This window comes from Eschrichtius robustus, chromosome 2 (assembly GCF_028021215.1).
Source record: "Eschrichtius robustus isolate mEscRob2 chromosome 2, mEscRob2.pri, whole genome shotgun sequence".
NCBI lineage: Eukaryota > Metazoa > Chordata > Mammalia > Artiodactyla > Eschrichtiidae > Eschrichtius > Eschrichtius robustus.
Window position 1 is genome coordinate 171,656,550 of NC_090825.1, and position 21,273 is coordinate 171,677,822.

The following is a 21,273-nucleotide window of genomic DNA, read 5'->3' on the forward strand; positions in this document are numbered from 1 at the left end:
GCCCCCCCCCCGCCTGCCCCGCCCCCCGCTTACCTGTCCTTGTACTTGATCACAGCGTCCACGATCTTCTTCATCTTCTTGGTGAGGTTGGGCGGGTTGGGGGAGAGCTTCTCGGCAGGCGGCCGGCCACGCTTCTTCTGCTTCTTGCTCTCGTCGTCCTTGTCGCGGCTGCGGGTGCTGGTGGTCGGGGTGGAGGGGCCGGCATCGCTGTCCCGCTTGCGCTTCCGCGACGATTTCTTCTGCCGGACCTCCTCTTCGATCTCCTCCAGCGTGCCCTCCTCGATGGCCTTCAGGGTCAACAGTGGTAAAAATAGGACAGCCAGCACCGAGGTCGACAAGCAGAGGCCGCGGCGCAAACCCGGGGGCCTGGCTGGGGCGGGACACATGCTGGGGCTCCGGACGGGCTCCGAGGGCACAGGGGCCGTGAGGGCCAGCTCTGTCTTCCCGATGCCGGCCCACCCAAGCCTGTTCTTCGCAGATAAACGGCGTATGTTACACATTTAAGTGTCACAGCCTCACTGTGCGAAGCCTGAAGAGTGGGCTCCTGTAAACCCTCCACCCAGAGGTGACTCCGTCAACACTTCTGCTCTAGACCACGTTCCATGTTTTTAAAAAACTGTGGTAAGATACACATAACATAAAGTCAGCCGCTGCAAACGCTGTCAAGGGTGCAGTTCAGTGGCACTGGGAACGCTCCTGCTGTGCAGCCGTCCCCACCCTCCACCTGCAGGATGTCCCACCTTCCCACGCACATGTGCACAAGCGAGGCAGCGCTGGGATCGAGCCACATACCACATCACGACTCATCTTTTTGCTTACTATGTCCTGGATATACTTCCTCTCGTTTTTCTGCAACATAATTTTTAATGCTTATTTAATAGTATTTCCTTGTACAATGGACCTTAACTTAACTTCCTCTGTAGTTGGGCATTTAGGTTCTTTCCAATTTTGCGGGGATGGGTGGGTGGGCTATTCTAAGTGCCGCCATAACTGACATTTGTCTTTCTTTTAGATAGATTCCTGGAAGTGAAACCGCTGAGTTGAAGAACATGAACGTGAATGTTAACTTTAAAATAGTTCCAATGTATTAATTCTCAACGATAGTAACTAACTTGCATGTTTTAGCCTTGAACACAAAGTGATGGGAAGCCAGCTTTCTAGGGGGGCTTGGAATCAGAAACGGGAGTGGGGCCTGGACCCAAACGGACGCACTGGTTATTCATCTCAGTTACCGGCTGCATCTGAGTGCAGGTACGGGGCCAGGCACTGAACACAGCCCCTCATGGAGGGGAGACAGTAATACACAGCCCACAAACATGGCGACAAGTGTGCCGAGTGCCAAGAAGGAGGGTGAGAGGTGCTCTGAGGATGGTGGAGCAGATGTGTCCTGGTCAGGGTTGGGGAGAGCTTCCCAGAGGTGGGCACTTAAGCAGATCTGAAGGGTCAGGGCAGTAGAAGGAGGCATCCAGGCCAAAGGAACAGCATGGAGGGCACAGAGCAGACAGGAAGGACTGAAAGGAGGTTGGCACGGGGGAGGACACGCAGTGGGTCAAATGGTGTCCCCTCTAATTCATATCTACCTGGAACCTCAGGATGTCATCTTATGGGTAATAGGGTCTTTGCAGATGTAATGAGTTAAGAACAGAGATGAGATCATACTATATTAGCGTGGGCCCAAACCCAAGGAGTCAGAAAAGGCCGTAAGAGAGATACTGCAGACATCCATGTGAAGGCGGAGGCAGAGACTGGAGTGATGTGGCCACAAGCCAAGGAATGCTGGGGCCACCAAAAGCTGGAAGAGGCAAGGAAGAAGCCTTCAGAGGGAACATGGTCCTGCTGACACCTAGATTTCAGACTCCTAGCCTCCAGAACTGTGAGAGAATAAATTCCTGTTGTGTTAAGCCACCAAGTTTGTGGTAATTGTTATAGCAGCCCCAGGAATCTAATACTGGGGTCTCTGGTCCTATGCCCTAGACATGCAGGTCAGCCCAGAAGGGCAAGAGCCAGGCACATTCTACAGAGTCTGGGAACATATGGCATCAGAGTGGCTGCCAGAAAAGTGGTGCGAATTACATGTCCACCACTAAGACAGAGGAGTGTCTGATTTGGGTAAATATCTCTTTTATTAATGTAAATTTTATTGAGTATGATATATTAAAAAAATGGCATGTGCTCAAATGGGAAAGAATAGTCTTTTCAACAATGGTGCTGGGACAACCAGATAGCCACATGCAAAAGAATGAAGTTGGACCCTGACCTCACGCCATACACAAAAATTAACTCAAAAACGATCAACGGTAGACTTCCCTGGTGGTGCAGTGGTTAAGATCCTCCTGCCAATGCAGGGGACATGGGTTTGAGCCCTGGTCCAGGAAGATCCCACATGCCACGGAGCAACTAAGCCCGCGCGCCACAACTACTGAGCCTGAGCTCTAGAGCACAGGAGCCACAACTACTGAGCCTGTGTGCCACAACTACCGAAGCCCACGTGCCTAGAGCCCATGCTCTGCAACAGAGAAGCCACCGCAATGAGAAGCCCGCGCACCGCGATGAAGAGTAGCCCCCGCTTGCCGCAACTAGAGAAAGCCCATGTGCAGTAACGAAGACCCAACGCAGCCAAAAATAAATAAATAAATTTAAAAAAAAAAAAAGAAAAAAAAAAAAGGATCACGGACTTACATGTAAGAGCTGAGACTCTAAAACTCTTGAAAGGAAACACAGGGGTAAATCTTTGTGACCATCAATTGGCAATGGATTCTCAGGCATGCTACCAAGGCACAGGTGAAAAGAGAAAAACAAATAAATTTGACTTCATCAAAATTTTAAAATTCTGTGTTTCAAAGGACAGCATCAAGAAAGTGAAAAACAGGGGCTTCCCTGGTGGCTCAGTGGTTAAGAACCCACCTGCCGATTCAGGGGACACGGGTTCGAGGCCTGGTCCGGGAAGATCCCACATGCCACAGAGCAACTAAGCCCGTGCGCCACAACTACTGAGCCTGAGCTCTAAGGCCCGCGAGCCACGACTACTGAGCCCGCGAGCCACAACTATTGAAGCCCGCACGCCTAGAGCCCATGCTTCGCAACAAGAGAATCCACTGCAATGAGAAGCTCACACACCGCAACAAAGAGTGGCCCCCGTTCGCCGCAACTAGAGAAAGCCTGAGCGCAGCAACGAAGACCCGATGCAGCCAAAAAACAATGAATAAATAAAATAATTTTTAAAAATATGTAAAAAGAAAGTGAAAAACAAAGACAAAAACCACCCCACAGAATAGGAGAAAATATTTGCAAATCATATATGTGATAAAAGACTTTAAAGAAGATCTCCAAATGGCCAAAAAGCACATGACAAGGTGCCCAACACCATTAGCACCACCACCCCACCCCACCCCACCCCACCGGAAGCAATTCAAAACCACAATAAGATACCACTGCACACCCACTAGGATGGCTAGAATCAAAAGGCAGATAAAAAGTATCAGGGAGGACCTGGAGAAACTGGAACCCTCCTGTGCTGCTGGTGGGAATGTAAAATAGTGCAGCCACTTTGGAAAACAGTTTTCGTTCCTCAAAAGGTTAAACAGAATTACCATTTGATCCACTCCTAGATACACACCCCATAGAAATCAAAACACATGTCCTCATAAAACTTGTACACAAATGTTCACCACTGCATTATGCACAATAGCTAAAAAGTGGAAACAACCCCACGGTCCGTCAACTAATGACTAGATAAACAAATGTTGTATATTCTTATAATGGAACATTATCCAGCCATAAAAAGAATGAAGTCCTGATATATGCTAGAACCTGGATGAATCTTGAAAATATTTTGTTAAGTGAAGAAACTCAGACATCAAAGGATCACATAATGTATGATTTCATTTATAGAAAATTTCCTGTTTAGGCAAAATTATTGAGACAGAAAAGTTGTTTAGCGGATGTCAAAGGCTAGGGGGAATAAAGGGATGGGAAGATAGCTAAAGAGAAAACAGTTTCTTTTGGGTGAGAACGTACTGAGCTTCATTTATGGTGACAGTTTCACAACTCTGTGAATATACTAAAAATCACTGAACTGTACATCTTAAACGGGTAAATTCTGTGGTATGTAAGTTATTCCTCAAAGAAAGGGAGGAGGGAGAAAGAAATGCGCACCAACTATTATTATTAGCACGTGGGCAGCTATTTTTTTAAAGGGCACCCATTGTCTCAGTAATGCCGGGCTGGCAAAGGCCCCACGCGAGCCGTTTGGGACTGTGGTTGGGCTGACGTTCCTTCATCCGAGGTTCTCTTCTGGGCCCTGGAGCCCTGGGCTGATGGCAGGGAATGAGACACCCCACCTGCCCCACCCAAGGTTCCGTGGTTCCTGGCATGTTTCAACAGCTCCCTCTGGTGCACAGCTCAGTGGGCGAGCTCGCAAGTCTGGGGTGTTCTGAGCTCCCAGGAGGGGACCAGGGCCACCTGGCCACATGGCTGAAAAAGCACAGGGGCTGCAGTTAATTAAGGGGAACCCCAGGGTGTGTGATAAGAGGCCTGGGGAGACAGCTGCTCATTCTGGGGTGTGGCACTCAGCAGGGCGTAACCGAAAGCCGCCACCTGCCTTTCAGCAAGTGCTGTCTCAGGGACAACTCGAGGGTTGGACTCTTAATCATCACCTCTACCCTCAGAACCCCTGGAGCAGGAATGGGGTCTGATTTGTCACTATAACCCCAGTGCCAGGCCCCTGTGCAAATGCAGAGCGCCCTCGCTCGGGTGGGGTCGGGGGGCTGAATCAGGAGGACCAGCAGCTGCCCGCAGCCCTGACTCAGCTGTCGGCAGCCGCGAGGGCCGGGAGCCACCTGCTGAAAACGGGTGCTCACATCACCTCCATGAGCAGCTGGTGCCGGGAGCCTCGGGTGGAGGCTTCCTCCCTCTTCCCCCCCCCACAGCTCCCAGGGGTGACGCACGCAAAGGCGGGGCTGCCTGACCCCGTCACCACTCTCAACCATCTCGCAGGGTGACTTGACGATCCCGAATATATCCCTGGGTCCTCCGGTCAGCCCCATGCAAAGACTGGCAATACTCTGCTTAAACCTGACACTAGAAGGGCCAACTCCACCCAGAAGTGGGTTTTGAGCAGCTCGGGAACCGGAAAGGGGTGCCTTCCCGAGTTCCATCAGGAGGAACTGAGTGAACCTGACCCCACGTGTGAAGGGTCGCTGTCGTGAGTGAAAACCGACCAAGAACGGCTGAAGGGCACTGCCCAGGATTCGGGCGAAGGCCTCGATCCTGGCGGCCGAGCCCTGCGCTGCCCGAGCCCCGCCCGCGGCCCTCTCCAGCATGTACCTTGAGCCACTGCTTCTCCGTCAGCGAGTCGCTGTAGTCCACCTCCTTGCGATGGCGGGAGCCGCGGCCGAACATCTTCTCCTCCTCCTCCTCGCAGGTCAGCCGCTCCACCTCTGCGTCGTCCTTGATGATCCACGAGGGGAGCTCATCCTCCTCCATCAGGCGTGGCTTCCGCTTGGGGTTGCGGGCCTCCTCGCGCCTGCGGTCCAGGTCCATGCGCTGTGGGGTGCGGGGCGGCAGGGACAGAGGGACAGGCGTCAGCACGGAGGGGACAGAGGAGATGGCCAGTGGGCACACGCGGGGGCACCCTGACCGGGGGCTGCTTCCCTGCCTCGGGACCATCGCTGCAGCGGTAGTTAAACAGCAGCTTGGTTGTGCGGTGCCCGAGCTGGCCGGGCTGCCGTGTCAGACCTTGGCTGGGGCTCTGCTTCGGGGGCAGAGAGAACTGGAAAGGACAGGAAGGTGGCAGAACGGGGGCTGAAACGGGGCAGCGGCTCCCCTGCCCCACTGAGGCGATACAGGCTCAGCGGAAGGCACAGGCCTGCTGGGGCCGAGGGCGCCCCCAATTCCCCCCGATTCCGTGCCCACGAGGGGCAACAGGGCATCTGAGACCGAGGCCCTTGCCAGCCCCTCAGTCTTGGACAATGTGACTCCCTCTGAAAGGGAGCCTCAAGGACAACAGGCATTGACCAGACGGAGGACCATAAACTGGAGCAGGGCTGGGTGTGTACGTGTGTCCCGCCATCCCTACGACACACTTAGGAGGCCACGGAACAAAGATGGGTCAGTTGGGAGCCATGGAGGGGCCACCCTGAGGGCTGCCCCCGGCCCCGTTACCCGCCGGGGATGCCACCGTCACTGAGACCTTTTGCTCTGTTTGGTGTCAGCAGGGAAGGGGGCGGGGGGTGGGCGGCGTGTGAGCCCCACTGCACGTGGTTCACACAGGCAGGGAACCAAGCCCCTGAGGGTGCGCAGGGCCCGAGTGCCCGCGGCGCTCACCATGAACAGGTCGAACTCTTCCTCGTGCCGGGCAATCATCTGGTTCACCGTCTCGTCGTCAGGCACCTCGTCTTCTTCCTACAAGATGTCACACGTTTAGTTGGAGTGCGGGGAGGCCGGGGTGGGAGGCGGCCGGGCTCGGAGGCGAGCGGCGGCGGTCCATGGGAAATGAGCTGGCGGTCCCAGTCCGGCTGCGGTGGATGGGGACCCACACGGCAGCGAGAGACGCACACGCACACGCACACGCACGCTCCGTGGGATCAGGGCCCTTGCTGGCCATCTCAGCCGAGAAGCCGAGGATTGAATGGGCATGGAGACTGAACTACCCCTCTCACCTTTAGAGGTGGCTCCTCCAAGTCGGGGTTGACGCCCGCTGGCGGAGGGGCAGTGTGGGCGAAGCTGGCACTGCCGCTGCCCGTGCTGCAGTGTCTGCTCTGTGGATAAATAGAGGACTTCAGTCTCCAGGGCTGTCAATCCGGCATCTTTCACCAGCAGTTTAGGAAAAAAAAACCACTTCAAAGAAAAAGCAAGTACTCATCCTCTTTCCTTTCAGCCCACACTCCCTTTACTCCAAAGGGATGCAAAAAAAATAAGAGTGCAAAAAAGGTAAAAAAACAAAAATGAAAGCCGCTCATGCGTCCACCACTCACGCCGGGGAGGGGGTCGGGGCTGGCGCTGCCCTCACCTCGTCCTGCTCCTCGTGCTCGAGGATGGCCTGGAGGAAAGCGCGCCTCTCGTGGCTGGAGGACTTCTGGTCAAACATGCCGGCCTGGATCACCTTCTGGTCGACGTTGAGCTTGTACTTGGCCGCGGCCAGGATCTTCTCTTCCACGCTGTTGACCGTGCAGAGGCGGAGCACGCGCACCTCGTTCTGCTGCCCAATGCGGTGGGCACGGTCCTGCGCTTGCAGGTCCTGGGGAGAGAGACGCCGGTCAGCCCCAAACAAGCTATTTTTTTTTTTTTTTAATTTTCAATTTTTATTTTTTTTCAAACAAGCTCTTTGAATTCGTTAAGGGACAGTAGATCACTGGATGCCGCTGGGAAAGGCAGGGGCCTTCCAGTTCTCGGGTGCCTGCCTGGCTGTTCTGCCCGCCACAGCCAGAAGCTCCGGAACAAGACCCAGAGCCCGTGCCAGGATGACTTCACCCCAAATTCCTGCAGAAGCGTCACTTTCTACCTTCACTGGGATCTGATGGATACTCAGGAAGAAAGTGCAGTTGTAGAGGGCCACCCCAGTGGGTCATACCCCAGCAGCTCCTCTCACAGCTGCACAGGCCCCCTTGGCTGCCCCGGGCAGGGCCTGGCTTGGCGTGGCTGTATCACGGCGAGGGCACTGTTTACAGAATGACGCCAAAGCTGGGCAGCACCACGTTGATGCCTGGTTTGATTGGAGGCCCTGCTACTTCCTTGCCATGCAAGCCGGGCCCAGGCCCCACCTCTCGGAGCCTCAGGATACACTCTGCTGACACCAGCCCCTCTTGTGGCTATAGTGTGTGAGAGGAGCCAACAGGCATCGGGTGCTCAGGCCAGTGCCTGGTGTGGAGCAAGCGCCCATAAAGCGGTAGGCGTGGTGCCAACGCTGTATCATCACGCCCAGCGTAGACCCAGGAGGGGCTATGAGATCCTGTGTCTGGGGCCTGTAGCTGTGTGGGGCTGACCTCCAGATCTGCACCTCACGGGGGCGGCAGAGGCCACACCTGGTGGGAACCGGCGTGCCTTGTGTCCACGGTTCGTACCCCCACCCCTGCCCCGCAGCTCAGCCGGCGTGATTCCTGGCTCTGCAGTGTGCTTCATGACCTCTGATGCCCCCCGGGTGTGGAGGAGGACAGGGCTCCACGGGGGTCTCTCCCCCCGACAGCCTGTGGGTGGGGGAAGCACACTCGGACCACCTCTCAGGACACAGGCCAGTCACCAAGGTCCGGGCGGGAGCCACACCCCAGGCTGGCGCACCAACCACCCCAGGCACTCGTCTGTCAGGCGCCCGTGGTTTACACACCGATAACCAGCTCTGCTGGGCTGTGGAGAAGGGCTCGCTCGCACCGTCAACAGGAGTGAAAGCTGGGGCAGCCTGCTGGAGGCCACTGTGGCAGAACCAACCAGAACATGAAGGGACAGGCCTGTGGACCGAGCAATCCCACCTCTCAGGCTCGGCCTGGCCGGTGCTCCAAGAGAGGGACAAGAGGGCTCCCCGAGGGGAACAGAAAACCTGGACGTCTGCCAACTGGGGTTTGAGTCAAAAATCCTGGGGCCACCATACGCCAGGACCGCTGGCGGCTGGGGAGAGCCCCCGTGTGCTTGCATGGAGACATGAACACACCAGCTGCTGGCGGGAAGAGACACGTGCTGGAACATGCCGTGTTCATGTCAAACCCAGAACATATGTGTGTACATGGGTAGATGCTGGCTCAGAGAAGAGCGGGGTTGGTGGGGAAGGGGAAAAATGGACTCTTTAATTTGTTACTTTCACTTATTGGTATTTGCATTTGAAAAAATTACTACTTTTATAGTAAGACGTAAGAGGTGAACACTTACTTTAAAACTACTGTACCGGGGCTTCCCTGGAGGCGCAGTTGTTAAGAATCCGCCTGCCAGTGCAGGGGACACGGGTTCGATCCCTGGTCCGGGAAGATCCCACATGCCGCAGAGCAACTAAGCCTGTGCGCTGCAACTACTGAGCCTGCGCTCTAGAGCCCACGAGCCACAACTACTGAGCCCGCGCGCCACAACTACTGAAGCCCACGCACCTAGAGCCCATGCTCTGAAACAAAGAGAAGCCACCACAGTGAGAGAACTGCACACCGCAACGAAGAGTAGCCCCCGCTCGCCGCAACTAGAGAAAGCCTGATGCAGCAACAAAGACCCAATGCAGCCAAAAAATAAATAAATAAAATAAATTTATAAAAACAAACAAAAAACTACTGCGTCTATAAAATACCACGTCCCTGTTATCTACAGGCGTGGAGCCCTGTGCAGGGTGTGTGGATAAGAAACAAGGGCAGCAGTGCACAGAGCACACAAAGGATGCCCCAGTGTGGTTTTAAGAGGCACCAGCCATGAGAGCTGAGCCAGAACATGGTCAGGAAGGACCTGCATGACTAAAACAGTGACCATTACTGCCAGCTGATAGGACTGGGGCATTTTCCACTTTCTTTGCACATTTACGTGACACCAGAATTTTTTTGTTTTTGTTTTGGCTGTGCCACGTGGCTCGTGGGATCTTAGTTCCCCAACCAGGGATTGAACCCAGGCCCTCTGCAGTGAGAGCGCAGAGTCCTAACCACCGGACCACCAGGGAATTCCCAGGATTTTTTTTTTTTTTAAATAACAACAGAACATGAATTTTTTCATAATCAGAGCAAAAAACTAGTTTTCTTTTGAGAAACAGAGAAAAGTAACTGTTCTCTGGGCTTCTCTCCAGGGGCCTCCGGGGCTCCAGGAGAATGTCAAGAGGCCAGCGGCACTCATGCTAGTGGGCATGGTCTCCCCGAGGCTTCGAGCCCCTCCCCCTAGGGGGCCTGAGAGCTGTTACCTGGTGGGGGTTCCAGTCACTGTCGAATATGATCACAGTGTCGGCTGACTGGAGGTTCAGACCCAGCCCCCCAGCCCGGGTGCTGAGTAGGAAGATGAAGTACTCGGAGCCGGGCTCGTTGAAGGTCTTCAGCAGCATGCCCCGGTCCTCCGCTTTCGTGGTTCCTGCCGGGGGGTGGGGAGAGCAGGGTTAGCAAGGTGACCGTGGCGGGGGGAGGGGGGGCGGGCGGTGGTGCTGAGGAGACAGAGGAACACCTACATCAGGGAGCAGGTATAGCGTCCACAGCCGTCCAACTCGGGCCACCCAAGCCATGGCCACACTCGCTCAACACATGGCCGTGAGTGGTGACTGGCGAACAACTCAGATTTACGGCGACACTACTGACCGCCAGTCCTCCCAACACAGGAGAAGAAAACGAGCCCCAACGGGCCCCCGGTGTCTCCTCCGTGTAAATCGGGGCTGCTGTGGGAACTAAGTGGGCAGGTGCTCGAGCACTGTGCCCGGCACCCAGCAGACACCCAGGCAATGGGGCTGCCCTGCGAGTCGTCACCACCTGCCCTGCCCAGGGGTCCAGGGGGTGGCGGGAGACACTGCAGCAACACTGTTAACACCGGGCCCCCAAACCTACGCGGGGTCTCCAGGTGGGCAGACGGGGCTGCTACGGTAGCGAACAACTGGCCAGAGGGCTGGCGCCTGCCTCCATCCTACTGTGATGGGTTTTCTCCATTCACAAAGGGAATCACCTACAGGCGAGCACACGGAGGGCTTACAATGGAGACTTGTTTCCCTCTGGGCAGGACGGCCCCCCTCTTCATGGAGCCACAGGGACTCTAATGTGACGGCCCAGGACAAGATCCTCAGCATCGTGACCCTCAGAGGGGCATCTAAGCTCCGCAGGCTACTGCCAGCCTGAGGGGCAGAGGTGCCTCTGGGAAAGCAGGTGTCATTTTTGGTGTTGCTTCCAGCCACTCGCCTACACGTCACGATGAACAGCATGGAGGCCTGATGCCCACTGGCGCCTGGGTTGCCCCAGTTCCAAGGAGGGGCTGAGGCAGGCCCAGGTGGAGGGGCCGCTCCCAGATGCCCGGCCTGCACCCTCACTCTTGGCATTCTGACAGCAGAAGGTTCCACTCCACGTGCCACCGAGCCCCCACCCTTGCCGTTCTGGCTGCACCGTGTAGCACGCGGGACCTTAGCTCCCCGACCGTGGATTGACCCTGGGCCCCTGCAGTGGAAGAGCGGAGTCCTAACCACTGGACTGCCAGGGAAGTCCCCCCCTTTGCCCTTCCTTCCCAGAGTTTCCGCTCATGTGGCAGTGACCACATAAGGTGCCTAGAGATGCAGCCACAGCCAAGCAAACAAAAGTCCTCATCCTACATAGAGGACTCTCATCATGGAGGAAAAAAAAAGTGGGGGGCGCAAATGGATGGGTGCTGGGGTGGGTGGGAACACGCTCTTCACGTTCGGCCTGTCCTCCAGGGGTCGGGGCAGTGACACAGACAAGGAGCAGCACGCATGAAGGCTCAGCCCCTGAAGGACAGAGAGGCCACTGGGGAGGTCAGCACGCAGGGGGAGGGCGAGGTGAGCCTGGCCATGCAGGCCTTCCAAGCCGTGGGAAGCACCTGAAGGAGGGAGGTTTGAGGGAGGACCTGACCACAGCTGTGTTTGCAAAGGTCGCCCTGGACAGAATTCCAAGAACAGGCCAAGGAAGGCAAGATAGGGATGCAGCAAAGGTTCTGGGTGGGAGTGGGGAGGGCAGAGACCGACAGACAGATCCGCCCAGCAACCACGGGTCCACAGTCTGAAAAAAACCACAGTGCCACAAGATGTACCGTGAAAGACACAATGGGGGCAAAGAGGTCTGGGGTGTCTGGCCATGGATGCACATAGCAACGAGCTTAGACAAAGGCTCTGAGACGTGTGCTTTACCCCACACTTCTTAACTGTGTTGACCCTGGAGGCCCCCAAGTCCATTTTTCTCGAGAGCCCCATTCACTCCATCTGACAGAGGGTGGGGGGCTCCCTCTAGGGTCTTCCTGGTCAGTTGCCACGTGTCAGCGCACGGGCCCTGCACACTGTCAGCATCTCACTCAGCCCCCTCCTCCCCGGAGCTCCTGCGTGTTGGGAACAAGGCAGAAACAGGGCTCCTTATGAGTGCATGTGGTCACAGTCAAGTGCTGTTCCCAGGAAACTCGCCGCTATCACCCCTGCAGCATCGGTTTTCCTCCCTCCCTTCCTCCCTCCCTTTCCTGTTTCTCTCAGTGCTCACGGTTCCGGCATGAACAGGCCCGATTCCAGCTCCAGAGCCACCCAGGCAGTGGAGAGAAGAGCATGTCGCTCACAGCAGCCTAATGAAAGTTCACCCCCAGACCCCTGGGGGAAAAGACAAGCTGCTTCTCTGTTCGGGACACTGAGCAGGTGGAAGGAAAGCCCGGAGGGGATGGCTAAGAATGAAGCCAAAATGGAGGACAAAAGAGCCAAGAGCTCCAGAAAAGCCCCTCTTAACACCATCTGGGCACCTGGATCCAGCTGTGCCCGAAGCAAGCCAACCCTTGAGGTTCAGTTATGTGAGTCTATCAAGGCTTCCTTCCTTATGCCCACAGGATATGGGTTTCCGTCACTTCCCACCATAACAGGACCGTAGAGCAACCCTTAACCACTGGACGCAGCGTTCTGGTGCAAACACCGTGAGCCTCACATTCAGGAGATCCAGCCATGATACTCCCAGGGCCCTCCCTCCCATTCCCGCAAGCCTGTGTCACTGAGTGAGCCGCTATGCACACTCCTGCCACTAGACCTAGAGAAGCTTTGGCAGCAGTGGATAAGGAGGCCGCCCTTTAACAAACGTCTCTCTCCCGGTCGTACTCACCATCGAGCCTGAGGTATTTAAAGCCGCGATACGCAAAATAGTCTTCCATGATCGTCATGAGGGAGGTCATCTGACAGAACAGCAGCACTTTATGGTTGGTGGCCCGGAGTTTGGGAAGAATTCTGTCGAGCAGCTCGAATTTCCCCGAGGCTCGGTACAGGTCCAGCCTGCGGAGTGGAGGGGGTGGGGAAGGACACACACACCACGTGAACCACAGCGCCCTGCAGGCAGGCCAAGGAGGACGTGGGCTCCCACGCCCAGGCTACCTGAGCCGGCCTAGGCAGGCTGGCCACCAGGCTCGGGGGCACACAAGTGCTTCCTTGGCAGACTACCCCCGCGCCCGCCCCCCTCCCCCCACCAAAGTTTCTGCAGAGCCATTTCAACCCAACTAAAATAAACTCGGTCATGAAATTACTGACCAACTTGGATACTTGTAAGAGCGAGAGAAGATGCTAGTTATTAGTAAAGATACTGGGACAATGGGCGTGGACAGGGGCTGCCCCGGGAAGCCAGGCCTCCTGTTTAAGAACCTTCCAAGAGCAGAGGCTCACAGGGGAGAGTGCCCACACCGCGCCACACACAGGGCTAAGGGCCACTGCAACTTCCGTCATTTGCTCCTGGTTTACAGATGTGGAAACTGAGGCTGGGGGACAGTGTGACACGGCTGCTGACCTGCCAGGGCCGGGCTCAAACCCAGGTCTGTGGGACCCCATTATGCAATTTGGTATAAAAAACTACACAGCTAAAGAACCTTTTGCCCTTTCATTTGGTGCCTCTGCTCTAGGAAATAGTTTACTATCCCAGAAAAATAATGGTGGCTTTAGCGTTAAGAATGTTTTAACGGTGAAACCTTGAGGCAGCATTTGTGTCCAACACCAGGGCTGAACGATGCCTGGGCTGCGCTTTATAAACAACGCTGGAGAAAACACCCCCAGAGCAAGGTGCGTGGCGCACTGTATAAAGAGTATTCCTCTGTTGGTGGGCAGAGTTTAGGCTCAGAGTGGTTAGGAAAGCTGTCACAGGTCACAGAGCCCAGAGGTGGGGCCTGGAAGCCAGGTCTGGTCACCTCTCAAAGTGGAGAATTTTTATTCTCTTCTTTGGGTTCATCTATGTTTTCAAAGTTTTCTGCCAGGAATATACTGCCTTTGAAATTAGACCAGTATAACAACAGAAATAAAGCCAACCAAAGAGAGAAACACTGGCACACAGATGGTCTGCCCACCCCGTTAAGCTAGGAAGATTCTCACCCTTGGACGATGCCACCGGTAAACCCAAGGTGCTCGGAAAAGGACTCCTGCGATGGAATGAGAGGTGGGTCAGTGCGGGGCAGGAAAAGGCGGCCAGGCCCCACGCCTCCGAGCCCTCCCACCCGTGCTCAGCGATCGCCCACAGCGGCCCCAAGGCCACACAAGGATGGTGAACACAGCTTTTCTATCCCACTGACATCCCTTCCGTAATGACCTAACACTCTTAACCACGGAAGGGAGCGCGCCAAGGATGGCGCACGCCTGAGACCACACTTGGTGAGCTGAAATGGAACCCCAGGGGCCTCTGGCATGACCCCGGAACTTTATGCCAGAATGTATGGACATATGTGTGCTTTTCAGAAGCAAGCATCCAGACTCCCAAGGGTATTGGGGCCCAGAAGGTTATGGCCAGAGCCGTCATGAAGAGGGACGGTGCTCTCCATGCTCTGCCCAGGGTGGCCCCATGTGTCACTGAGTGGGGAAGGCTAGTAACTAACAAGCAGAGGCAGCACAACCCCACCGGGGGGGGGAAACGACTCCAAAGAACAGCCTCCGAAGGCTTCGGCGGTTATCTGAGGTGGGATTTTCATTTCTCTTGCATATTTCCCTACAGTTTGGATTCTTTACAATATACAAGCGCTTGCAAACAAAACATCCATAAAAAGACAAATGCACAAGCATCGTCTAGCCTAAGCCTTACAAGCTCTTTTTCTCTAAAGTTGCCAGAGAGAAGCGACCTAGCTCTGTCTAGGGGCTAGGCGCAGACAGACCCCTCTGAGAGCAGGGCCCTGTGCAGGTCTGAGGCCCATGAGCTCCGGGTGCCGCTGGGCCTGCCGCCCCGGCCCTGGGCCTCACCTCGATGTGCTGGAACATGTACGGGTGGTTGCAGATCTTCCTCAGCTGCATGATGGTGTTCATCAGGGTCTTGGTGCCACCTTTGCCCTGAGGAGGCAGAAGAGAGGCTCCCAAATCGGTCTTGTCCCAGGGTGGGGTGGGGCGGGGTTGGGGGGAGGAGGCGTGAAAGAAGGACGTGGGAGGAGCTGTGGCTTGTGGCAGAGGAGACGGGCGTGTGCAGCTGGCTCCTGTCGGGGCTCAGAGGCCTGAAGCCAGCATGAAGCCAGCGCTGGGGGAAGCGGAGACCCCCTGGCACCCTGGAGGGTGGAGGGTGGAGGGTGAGGAGGGGTCGGCGGGACGCAGGGGAAACGTGACTGGCAAAGAGCTGAGGGTGGATCGCAAACACTTTGTGAGGCCAGCTCTGTGGGCACTGGGGGGAGTCCCCGGGGCGGGGCTGCAGCCAGATGGCTTAGGAAGATCTCTGGCTATGGGGTGAAGGGAAGGATGTCGGGGTGGGTGCCGTGGGCCAAGAAGGAAACGAGGAAACAGGGTGCTGCAACAGCTCGGGTAAGAAAGGGCCCAAACGAAACATCTGGAAGAGAAAATGGGGTGGCAGGGCCAAGCCCGAGGCAGCGGGGGCAGAAGTGAGGGACCTGGGAGGACAACTGCAGTCCTGGTGAGGGGAGCAGGGGCGGCGGGGCCCAGGGCCTCAGAAGGCAGCCCAGCTCCCACTCCTCTCCACTGTAAACTAACGTCACCCCAACGCCACGTAATGAAAAAGTAAACGGGCTCAGTGGCCGTGGCCGTCGAGGCTCTTTCCCAGCCGGGAAGGTGGGACTCCTTAGAATATTCTAACGGCTGGGGTCCGTGCTGGGCCCCCCACTGCCGACTGAAGCATCCACGGGAGAGAGCACTTCACGAGCAGAGGACCCCAGACTGCTGACGGGGAGGCTCGGGGGCCTCCCTGGAAACGGGCCATCAGCCTCTGCCCCCTCAGCCTTATGGACTGGACCCATCCACACCAGCTGTGATTTAAACCAGGCCCAGTCAACACCCTCGGGACCACGACCAGATGGGGCCTCGGCCACGACTATCACCTCCCAGGAGGCGAGAGCCTGCTGCTTACACTGTGCACAAGCCCCGCACCCAGCGGCCCCCAGAGCGCCTGCCGTGGACACCCGGGGGGGAAGGGGGGCCCCGGGCCAACCTTCTTATCCTTCTCAGAGCCATCGGTGAGCAGCACCCCCTTGGCCTGCATGTGCCGGTAAAGCACGCGCTGCAGCGCGGACATGTCGCACTTGATGACGTACTCCACCTGCAGGGCACACGCCGCCGTCAGCCGGAACTGGAGCCGAGGGTCCCGGAGCCCAACGCCCAGCCTGGGCCCGTCTCTGATCGCCCAACCTCTCAGAGGCATCCTGGGCCCTGGGTTGTGTGCTCTGATCAGGGCACACAGGGGTGACTGTGAGGAGACCCCATACCCAGGGGGATGAGGGGAGATGGGATGTGGCAGACGCACCAGGGCAGAGAAATGTGGGGGGGACTTCCTGGGCCAGATGGGGCAACTCGGCTACCTTCCAAAGGCCTGCCCACAGCCGACCAAGAAACAAAGGGCAAGTGTGACTGGAGGGGCAACTGGCCAGGGACCCCAAGCCCACCCAGGGGAGAGGGGAGGGGGCCCTGGGGGGACTTAGTGCTCTAACTTAGCACACCTGCCTTCCACTTGAGAGACCCAGTGAGGGCAAGTGGCCAACCCCAGGCGGTATCGACTCCTGAATGCCGAGGCCAGACCAGGGCCAGGCCTGGGACCCAGGGGAGCCACCTGACTGGGCCCACCCCAGGGAGGCCCCCTGGACGACGCTGCATTGGGACTTCCGCTCAAAACAAACGTTGGTACGTGGAATTCCCTGGTGGTCCAGTGGTTAGGACTCGGCGCTTCCACTACCGGGACGCCAGGGTTTGGTCCCTCGTCGGGGAACTAAGATCCCGCAAGCTGTACAGCGCGGCCGAAAAGAAAAAAACTAAACTTGGTACCTTTTCAGGTAACTGAGCCTCGACTTCCTTCTTGAGCCGCCGGAGCAGGAAGGGCCGCAGCACTTTGTGGAGACGACGGATGATGAGAATGGTTTCCTCCTCGTTCAGGTCCACCTGGCAGCCCCAACGAGACACGCCAACCAAGCGTTACCTCCAAAGGAGGGGACAGGGATGCAGGGAAGGGCCATCTGGAGTCACCCTGTGCTCAGCACCTCCTTTTCAGACTACCCTAAGCTTCACAGGAGCCTAGCAGGGCAACCTCTTCCTCTGGAAAACTGCAAGGATCTAAGACCTTCCATGGAAGTCCTGGGACACGGAAGCCAAGGCCCCAGGGCACTATGAAACACAGCAGCACACTGCACCGCTTCCCCAAGAGTAACAAGCCCACGTGCCTGGAATCCTGCCAACACGTCCAAACGAAATCTGGACAGCACTGCGGGGGCCACACGGATAGAGCGTGTGGTGTAACTGGGGGGTGCTCCAAGAAGGCTCTGTCACTGGAAGCCCAAATCAACTCTCAATTTGGCCTGGGTGGGACGGACGGAAAGAAATGCTGCTCTCCCAGGGGGCCTGCTACTCTGATAAAAATGTGAATTAAAAAAATTTTTTTTAAGTGAAAAGATGACATCTGAACTTTTCTTCTCTGGGTCCCTTTGAGCAGAGCTTTTGCTCAACTTGAAAATACGTGAAACCAGAGCATTTGTTCCTCAGCTCTTGGAGGGAGGGGGTCCCTGGGAATCTGAAAACCGGGGGCTCCTTTATTATGGGATCCTTGGAAAGGCCTCAATTTCTCCTTCAGGAGGGCTTCTGCCTCAGCCGGTACCAAGGAGGCGGGACCCCATGGATGATGCTGACAGAGGCCCCCCCCGTAAGAGCTGAGGAACAGCTGTCCCAGACCTGCCTAAGGAAAATCCGCTAACTGGGAACAAGTGAGCTGGGGCACGGCTGCCATGGGCGGTGACGCTCATTGTTAAGCCCTGCGATCGTGCCCACCTCCTCGGTCACCAGGCTCAGGCCGCTAACCTCCTTCAACAGAAAACGCTGTGGTCACAGACACACCAACAACACCACTCCCAGCCACGCAGACATTGAGAGACACCGGCCACAACCCACAGCCCTCTTTAAAAACAAAAGGGACAGAATCTGACCATGTTGCTCCTTTCACTGAAACCATCCGAGCTACCTGCTGCCCTCAGGGTGAAAATTAAACTCTCCTCAGGCCCTCCAGCTGCACCTTCACACCTCAGGGCCATATTACTCACCGTCCCCTCCCTGTGCCTGGCGCACAGGGTCAGGGAAGCCCCGAGCATCCCCTGGGATTTCTCTGCCCTTCTCCTCTGGGGTCCTTTGGTGCCGGGCTGCCCTGCGCTTGGCTGGGCCGGCTGTGGTGGGCACTCAACCCACAGCGACCCAGGGAAGCCAGCTGGGCCGGGACCATCAACTTGGAGGGTCCTCGGAGCTGCTCGTGGCCGAGGCTCACGGCTCCCCACTCCACCCCCCCACCACCACGTGGCCGGCTGCACACCCACCTTTTCCCCGGTCATGGCAAAGGGCGCATTGAACCACTGCTCGAAGGTGCTGCAGCTCTTGAAGATGGTGGGCAGCAGGAAGTTGAGGAGCGCCCAGAGCTCAGGGAGCTTGTTCTGCAGGGGCGTGCCCGTCAGCAGCAGGCGGCGGGGGGCCACGTAGTGCGTGTTGAGGACCTGCGTCAGCTTGCAGTGGTGGTTCTTCATGCGGTGGCCTTCGTCCACGATCATGTACTTCCAACGGATCTGCGGGCCGAGAGCAGGAAGTCAGGGGAGGCCAGGCAGCGGGGCTGCCCACCTGGGTGAGGACCTCACGGCCATTAGGCAAGAAGGCTCCGGGCAGAACGGCCTGCTGAGCTGGAGAACGTGAGCACAACAGCAGCCCCTGACGAGGGACCAGCTCACACCGCAGCCTCTGTAAAGCAGGGGGCGAAGACGGACACGCGGACAGGGAGACACGGCTGTGACCTGCGACTGGGTGAACAAATCCAGGGGCAGAAAAGTACTTTGGTTTCCCGAGAAAATTATGTATGCTAGTACATGACACGGAAAAACACCCCAAGTAACAACCCCCCTGCGTATCAGAGGCCCTCAGGGGTGGGGGTCTTCAGGGGACTTGGTTCAGCAACGGGTGCATTTCCAGTCAGCAGGCGGCAGCTCTAAGGCAGGAGCAGCACAGGTGAGTTCAGCACAGGTGTGCGCTCTGGGGGCCCCGGCTGCGCCCCAGAGCCTGTCAGTGGCCACACGGCTGGTGGACACAGGCTAGATGCCGATTCTAACCATGAGTGTGAGCCTGCAGGCGGGAGCCGCAGGTGTAAATCCCTATTTACGTGTGACTGTGACGAGCTTCAGAGCCACTCTGGCTTTGGCTTCTTTGGTACAGCCTGGCTGAGGAACTGCACATCAGGTGTCCCAGACGAAAAGGGCAGAACCGACTGGGGGAGGGGCCTAGCAGCCATTTCCCACAAGGAACCCCCATGGCAGGGGGTTTACGTTAATTAAAGCCACTGTCAGACAAACACAGGATTTTCAGAGCCCCGTTCTCATGCTTGGGATGGGCCTGGCTTTGTACTGGGTCAGAAGGGTGAGCCTGCACACTGGACACCAGCTCCCTGGGCCCCAGTTTCCTTATCTGTAGCTCAGAGATACACATCAAGCACCACATGTCATCAGTACGACCAAGGCCGACAGGTGTGGCAACACGTAAACATCTCCTCCACCCACTGGGTCAAAAACTCTACCACTTGACTTAATCCCCTACACGGTTAGTGAGGCCAGATGCAGCACCTTCTGGCTCAACGCCTTCCCAAACCGGGAAAAGAGCTTTTTGTAGGCGAGGGATGGTGCCTGTCTCATATCTGGGTCATGGTTTATTCTCGGTAATTCCCTGATGGCCCAACTAGAGCTGCCTTCACAACTGTGTCAGCTAAGAGGCTGCCCCGCGTGCACAGCCCCCACTGAATGCACCAAGCCAGCGGTCCAAGGCTGACAGAACACACAGGACATCAGAGTGCTTGGACCTGGATGCCAAATCCCTCCTGCTTCGTGGGCCACTTTCCTGTAGGCTGCGGTAGGGAGACACGGCCACCAGGGAGGGAGGTCTGAGGCCTCTAGAGACAGGTGGAGACAAGGGGGGCCTCACCACAGCCCTGCCAGGGACACAGCAGGCAAGACAGGTGGGTCGAGAGTCACCGTGTGTGGCCAGGCTCTTCGGGCAGAAGGCCCGAGAGGAGCCAGTCCACATGTTGCGTAGACGGAGCCAGTCTCTGGACGTGGCCCAGGGCCAGCCTGGGGACAGATGGTCGGAGAGGCAAGCCCAAGGTCACCTCGACCGGGGCTGTTCGCACACACAGAGCAGCTGTCTTTTTACACATATGCGGGGGAATCACTGAGACATGTCTTCGGGGGCTTTGAGAAGATGGGAAGTGTGACACACTTGCGACAATCCTGGGCTGGATCACGGGCTCCCTGACAGCACGCGACGGCCTGGGCTGGCTTGTTTTACAGGCAGACACGCTACCTTTGCAAGGATGTGCTTGTCTTTAATGATGTACTCGTACGTCGTCAGCAAGACGTTGAACTTGCCGCTCCGGAGCTGGGGGACGAAAGCACGTCTGGCTGCTGGAGAGCCCTGTGAGGGAGAGAAGACACGCGCACCTCAGCCTCTGGGCCCCGGGTCCTGGCCCCTCACCCCGGCAAGGGCAGAGGGCCAAGTGTGGGGAGCGGAGAGAGGAGTGTGGGTCCTGGGCGGCCCAGGCCCCTGGGAGGCTTGCTGCCTGAACCTCCATCGGCCCCACTCCTGATGGTCGACCAGCTCCGCTTCCCACACCCTCCTCTTCCCGGGTCCCCATCTCAGGCCTCCAGGCCTCCCACACAGGCGCAGACCGCTGTGATCACTCTCAAAGGGCAGCTCCAGCCTCTCCCCGGTTAGCAAATCTGCCCCGTCCCTCCTGTTCCAAGCTCACGTTCCAGACAGAGCTGCACGCGTTCCCATAAGCTCTTGCCAGCCGAATGACTTTCAGCTCCTCAAACGCACCAAGTTCTCCCCACACACGCTGTCCCCTCTGCCGGGACCCGATTTTCCCCATCGTGGGGCTGAGAGCCGCTCAGCACAGGGTCGCGAGCCTGGACCCGCCAGACCTGCAGCCAAGGGCCCAACGGGGCTCTGCCACTGAGTGGCTGTGTGAGGCCCTCTCTGCCTCTCTCCCCACGAGGACAAGAGGCACGTTTAGTCCCCACTTCACAGGCGAACTGATCTAGGGGCGGCACTCAGAGAAGGCCTGTACGGGGCCAACGTGTCCTGGTGTGCCCAGTCACACAGCAGCCCACGGTGGACACTCGTTAAGTCATCCCACGTGAATGGGTTTTAACCAAAGCTCGGCAAGAATAACGAAATCTTCAGGTGAATGC

General features: G+C 57.0%; 1 protein-coding gene across 7 annotated transcripts in view; it reads right to left on the reverse strand.

Moving 5' to 3' along the window:
- The window catches only part of SMARCA4 (SWI/SNF related BAF chromatin remodeling complex subunit ATPase 4), a 148,117-nt gene that overhangs the window by 16,459 nt on the left and 110,385 nt on the right, over positions 1–21,273 (reverse strand). For 4 of the 7 annotated variants that reach the window (XM_068536963.1, XM_068536959.1, XM_068536965.1 and 1 more), the window contains exons 18-30: positions 20,384–20,494; positions 18,367–18,609; positions 16,838–16,951; positions 16,011–16,118; positions 14,825–14,911; positions 13,970–14,016; positions 12,723–12,889; positions 9,854–10,017; positions 7,010–7,237; positions 6,660–6,758; positions 6,325–6,402; positions 5,326–5,544; positions 34–287 (exon numbers count right to left, since the gene is read on the reverse strand). In XM_068536963.1, coding sequence (XP_068393064.1) covers positions 34–287; positions 5,326–5,544; positions 6,325–6,402; positions 6,660–6,758; positions 7,010–7,237; positions 9,854–10,017; positions 12,723–12,889; positions 13,970–14,016; positions 14,825–14,911; positions 16,011–16,118; positions 16,838–16,951; positions 18,367–18,609; positions 20,384–20,494 — 1,919 coding nt within the window. Of the gene's footprint in view, positions 1–33; positions 288–792; positions 850–5,325; positions 5,545–6,324; positions 6,403–6,659; positions 6,759–7,009; positions 7,238–9,853; positions 10,018–12,722; positions 12,890–13,969; positions 14,017–14,824; positions 14,912–16,010; positions 16,119–16,837; positions 16,952–18,366; positions 18,610–20,383; positions 20,495–21,273 lie in introns of all 7 variants that reach the window. The other 3 variants (XM_068536967.1, XM_068536966.1, XM_068536968.1) reach the window with 2 other exon arrangements.